This window comes from Dichomitus squalens, assembly GCF_000275845.1.
Source record: "Dichomitus squalens LYAD-421 SS1 unplaced genomic scaffold DICSQscaffold_19, whole genome shotgun sequence".
Taxonomy (NCBI): Eukaryota; Fungi; Basidiomycota; class Agaricomycetes; order Polyporales; family Polyporaceae; genus Dichomitus; species Dichomitus squalens.
The window spans coordinates 28,471-33,502 of record NW_006766901.1 but is presented as its reverse complement, the minus strand read 5'-3'; the positions used below and the strand labels follow the sequence as shown (position 1 = coordinate 33,502).

At 53.7% G+C, this 5,032-nt stretch overlaps 2 protein-coding genes across 2 annotated transcripts; both read right to left on the bottom strand.

Annotated features, from left to right (window-relative positions):
• Positions 1 to 1,434: 1,434 nt before the first annotated feature.
• DICSQDRAFT_147742 (uncharacterized protein) lies at positions 1,435 to 1,696 on the bottom strand (the record flags this gene model as incomplete). The annotated part of the gene is made up of 2 exons (XM_007366572.1): positions 1,435 to 1,537; positions 1,617 to 1,696. 2 exons carry the CDS (start codon positions 1,694 to 1,696, stop codon positions 1,435 to 1,437), a joined length of 183 nt encoding a protein of 60 aa, XP_007366634.1.
• A 2,815-nt stretch (positions 1,697 to 4,511) lies between these two features.
• DICSQDRAFT_137339 (uncharacterized protein) lies at positions 4,512 to 5,006 on the bottom strand. The gene has a single exon (XM_007366571.1). The coding sequence runs from the start codon at positions 4,946 to 4,948 to the stop codon at positions 4,691 to 4,693; it is 258 nt and encodes an 85-aa protein (XP_007366633.1). The 5' UTR covers positions 4,949 to 5,006; the 3' UTR covers positions 4,512 to 4,690.
• Positions 5,007 to 5,032: the final 26 nt, after the last annotated feature.

The following is a 5,032-nucleotide window of genomic DNA, read 5'->3' as shown; positions in this document are numbered from 1 at the left end:
TAATATCTCGGTTTTCAATCTCGAGAGAACTCGAGTTACTCAGGCGAGTGCATGCGTTCGGGATGCCTCCCAGTAACTCCGGGCGGTTGTTATCAGAGCTCACGCGCACGTCGTAACTTGTCTCGAGGCTCTACCCTTTTGGCAGCCTGCTTGATTCTCTCTTTCTAGAGTATTGGGATGGCTACCATGATCAACGTGGAATGTGATCAGACATCTGAGGCCATCCTACTTGAGGGATTAGAGCAGCTAGTGACCGAGGCCCGCCTAGTCAAAACAATGACAGTTACTGCTATTATAGCCTGTCTTCGGCGCTCTATATGAGCCCGATGATAGGTTGGTGAATTTTGACAGCTGCTCTTGTGCGGACCATGGTGAAGCAGGGATGAAGCAGAGCCCATCTGATAAGCCACAGCTATCGGTATACATACTACTAGATACATGTACGAGTTCAGGGCGCTTGTCTCCTCCGGATTTCACGGATACTCCGCCCCTGTAACTCTAACTCGCGCAGAAATCCTCGGAAGTGTCGCCACGTGACAAAATGCCGGTGACTCGTAACTCCAACTCTTTGCCGAACAGGCCCTTAGTTCTCTCCGTGATAGCCGATCTGCGATGCGATACATGTATTTCCAGCAATCCTGCATACATCCTTCCTTCGACTCATCCCTGCATAGGCCCCTTGTTACCGCCCATATGTCAATCCCACGTACGCCTCGACTCTCATATACCTCGGCAATCACGTGCACTGTAGAAACCCCTTGCGGGTCGGCGCGTTGGTGTGCGTCACGCAGCCTATTCAAAAGTCAATGAGTGCTGATAATCAATCGATAAGTATGCGCACTTGCCGCAAAATCTCAATACGCCTTTGGAGTTGCTGAACCCCTCGAAGATGATGCGGTGTGGTCCCGGAGGCGCGGGCCTATCTATACCGAAGACCTTACCCTGTAAGACAGGATACTCCTCATAGCGACCAGAACAACCCGGGAAAACGAAACCCTGGATTGATCCCAGTAAGCCTCGCCCCCTAAACCCCTGACATAGCTTAAGACGAACCTCATCGTTGAAGAATACAGAGGGGTAGCCCCTGCGGCGATTCTCTGTCTGTCGGGGGGTCGCTCGACAAGTGCTGTGTGATAGTGGTCTCGTACCCGCCACCAGGTTGAATGGCCTGCTCGCCAACACCGATTGCCCCCTGGATGAATGCGTCTCTAACGTCAGAGACGGACAACAAGGTACCTGTTTGGAAAACCTGAGCACCACGATTGTGCTATTCCAATAACTGATCCATCTACCTTGGCAATTGCAGACAATCCTAAGCGCGTCAGGGTCCACCGCCGTGGCATTCGTTGGGCTGGTATCCTCAGGGAGTGATGCCGATACAACCCAAACGGTTGAGAGCAACGCGAATATAGGGAAGAATTTCATAGTCAAGAGCTAGACCTGAAGTTTGCGGGAGCAAGAGGCGAGGCAAAACGCAACGAGTCTGTGTCGCTGCTTGGTTGGCATTGCCTGCTGTTGCAGAGGTTCATATAGGACTCTGCGCGTCTCGTCATCCGCATACCGGTACGTTCAATCCATTTGACTTTCCAGTTACGGCTTCATAAATGCATTGTGACAGACGGTTCGCCTCGAACCGCCGCTGGATCTGAAGGACGCCCCCGTTGAAGACAGGCAAGCAGGAGGAGGAAGCTTCCATGCGACGCTGTTTGGTGGCGCTGGCTGCTTCTCGAGCAACCTGTCCAGGTGGGGGTCTTTCAACCGAAATCTATACTTTCTCAGGTCGTACGATTCTCATGTCTCGTTATGCGTGCATGACCCCGAGTAGACTATTCACTCCCCACTGACGTGAAAGGCAGAGTCTTGTGTTCATCGTGCCGCCCAGACATCACGAAACCATTCGCATTGGTAGGTACGAGCCTCGTTGTGTGTAATCGGTGTTTATGAGAACCTAGCATCCTGGATCAATGTCCGTGAGTACCGCACAATCAGGAGTGTGCGCTTAGATTGGGACAGAATACGAGGTTAAAGGCCTGAGGGTTGCCCAGGTTTGTGTTCAACATACCTCGTAACGGTTATTGTACTGCTAAGGTTCGTCGATGAGATGCCTTCCTTCAGCATCAGAAAGTGCATAGAGAACACGACAAAGCTCACCGCGCACCGTCATCCAGAGTATCTTCGGTCGCGAACTCGATGTCCAAGTCTAAGCATCGGGTATCTGCGCATATCCGGGACGTTTAGCGGGGTCGGGGCCATTTCCTGGCTCGTTGAGGGCCTCCAAACTGAAAACCTATATAGTCATATTCACTGAGCTGCCTGCGTGTAACAGGAGCAGAGACATAAGACAAGGAAGTAGTCGTGAACAAGAAGATGTTGCAGAGGTAAAGCGCCGAGCCAGGACTGTCTTGCCGTCTTGATCCACAGACTCAATGCGACTTCAGATCGCGCCCATCGTCCAGGGTGGATTGAGGATAGGATTCATGCGCATGGCCTCGCTGCTTGTGCGCTAGGGCGCAGCAATTGCTAGTTTCCTGATCTTGCGCACCCGCGCAACAATGCCACTCCTCCGAGGACGGTTGGGAGGCGGCGGCGGCGTAGAAGTGGACGAGCAGGGCATCGGGGCCGAGGCTGGGGCGAGCAGGAGCGGCGTTCCTCAGCCTGACGAAGACGCGCTTCTTCCTATGCAGTACTCGGCTGGCCCCACGGGTCCGCTAGAGGTGCGCGAAGGAGAGGCCCGCTTTACGGAGGACTGGATGGACGAGTTCGAATACCTGCAATTACCTTGCGGACCGCACCTTGAGATTTGTTTGTGGTTCGTACGTTTGTTTTCCGTCAGCTCCTCTTGACTCGCTGAATAGCATTGTATGTATTCGTTGTAATGATACCGTCGATGAGTAGTGTTGGATTGAGACAGATCGGAAGACGTGACTACTTGCTGCGTTGGATGCACGATGTGCACGACTCGAGGTCCAGCGGGGTTCTTGTGTACATATGTTCATGTCTGCCGCTCAGATAGTTCCGGGACAACGTCGGCGGCTGCCTTGCACATCCCTAACAGTGCGATGCGTCGCGATCATGCTGTCATGAAGGCCCGCAACCACCGATTCTTACGTGGGCTCGAACGCACGCGTCCAGCCATGGGGTGAGCGCGACCGATTGACGATGTCGCACAGAGGCAACCTCAAGGATGGACATATTCATATAATATATGCTGTCTGTATGGAGCAGTCAGCAAAATACCACTTTATTTTCCTGATGGGACATCCGCTCGAAGGGCACCTTGCGTCAAATCACAATCACAAAGGTAAGCCGAGGTTCTTGGCTGCCCACTTGAGCCTACTACTTCGTCGTCCGACCAACGACACCGCAGGCATGCCTTCATCGACGTCAAATGTCCTCAGGTGGATTCCACGACGGCGTGCACGAGAGCAATGGATAAGATGGACCCAGGGAAGACTCGCCATACGGGTATTTACCCTCCACCAGTCGTTACAAGATCAGGTCCCAGAGCAGCCTATGTAGCCGGCCACTGGGCGATTCGCTAATGCGGCGTCCAGAATGGAAAGTATTGGTAGTAGCGTTGGGCGCGACGAGGAGATGGGAGATACGGTACGCGGAGACAGAGCAGAAGGGTCACATACGGATGTCGGCCGAACGACGTTTCGCGAGGATCCCCCATTCCGAGCGATACAATACAATGATAGAGTGCTGGCGCCGATTTGTAACAGCCATAGAACGGTGACCATGCAGCGCAAGGGGCAGGAATCGTAATGGGACGAGACAGGGGAGCGACAGAGATAGAGACAGAGCGGAACAACGAGCAGACCTGCCGACTGTGCGCTCCTGCTCCGTCTCGGCTGGCATACATAGCGCGCTAGCGTTCTTTGTGCCTCTTAAAACCCTTTGTTGCTGCTTCGTTGCTGTCTGCATTTCCCTCCACCGACTGGGGAACAAAGTCCTAGAGCCCATCGAACTGGATCCTGGGCCTACAAAGTGGTGAGTAGCCTCCTGTAGGACTTCGTATTGGGCGTACGCAGAAGTTTCGTAAGTGTTCCATTCGACAGACACCGCGAAAGTCCCGTGCACTGTCCAGCACATTCGTGCCGCGACTCGGAGACTAGCAACACTTCGGTAAGACTTTGCCAGGTGGTTGAAAGCGCTTCAGCGATGATGATTTAGACGGTGCGTGTTGACGGTGCGGTATGTACATATGTAGTGCCAATCCCTTGAGATCTCCTGAACCGCCACCTGAAATTCGAGGTGGGATGTCAATGGGCACTTGGCACTTGAAAACCCAAGCTGTGCTGTTCTACTAAAAATTTCAACATTCCCATATCGTCCTAGGAGTGCAACCGTCAACGTCGAACGTTGCGGCCAACCGCGGCATCCTACTCAGCCACCATCCCTGCCGTGTCCATCCACATATCTCCTCAATCGCTCTGCAGCCTGCAAGATGCTGTGCTCTTTTACCACAGCTATTTTCGCACTCCCCTCATCATGTTAAAGGTGCAGGTCCACCTTCTCCGCTCGCGCCCCGACTCCGGTCGCACCTACACGCAGTTGAAGTGCAGGACCATGACCACGCGAAAACTCTGCTACTAGTATGACCGTCTCCTGGTAAAATTGGTTTGGAGCGTTCGCAGGCGAGGACAGTGCGGTACGTCAACGTGACCATCCTGCGGCTGAAGCGCAGTCAAGGTACAATCATGGCCGACAGCACTCCAGAGGCGGCCAGCCGTCGAAGAACCCTTCCTACGTGTCCATCTCCGTGTAGATCAGGGAGTGGATGAATATGAAGTACCGTACAGATGTTTATGTGAGGATGTGCGAGAGGTAGCAGAGCGGATACCTGGTGTCCGCGCGGTTCTGGTCTAGCGTTGCGCTTAGCCTCCATTGGAATTCCTCTCGGCTTCCTCCAAGTACTTGGCGATCGGCAGACGTGGGCTGACATGTTCGGCGACGATGACGTACCCAGGCTATCGGATCGGTCGACGTTGTGAGTGTTGCTCCTGCGATTGACAGTGCAGAGGCTGAC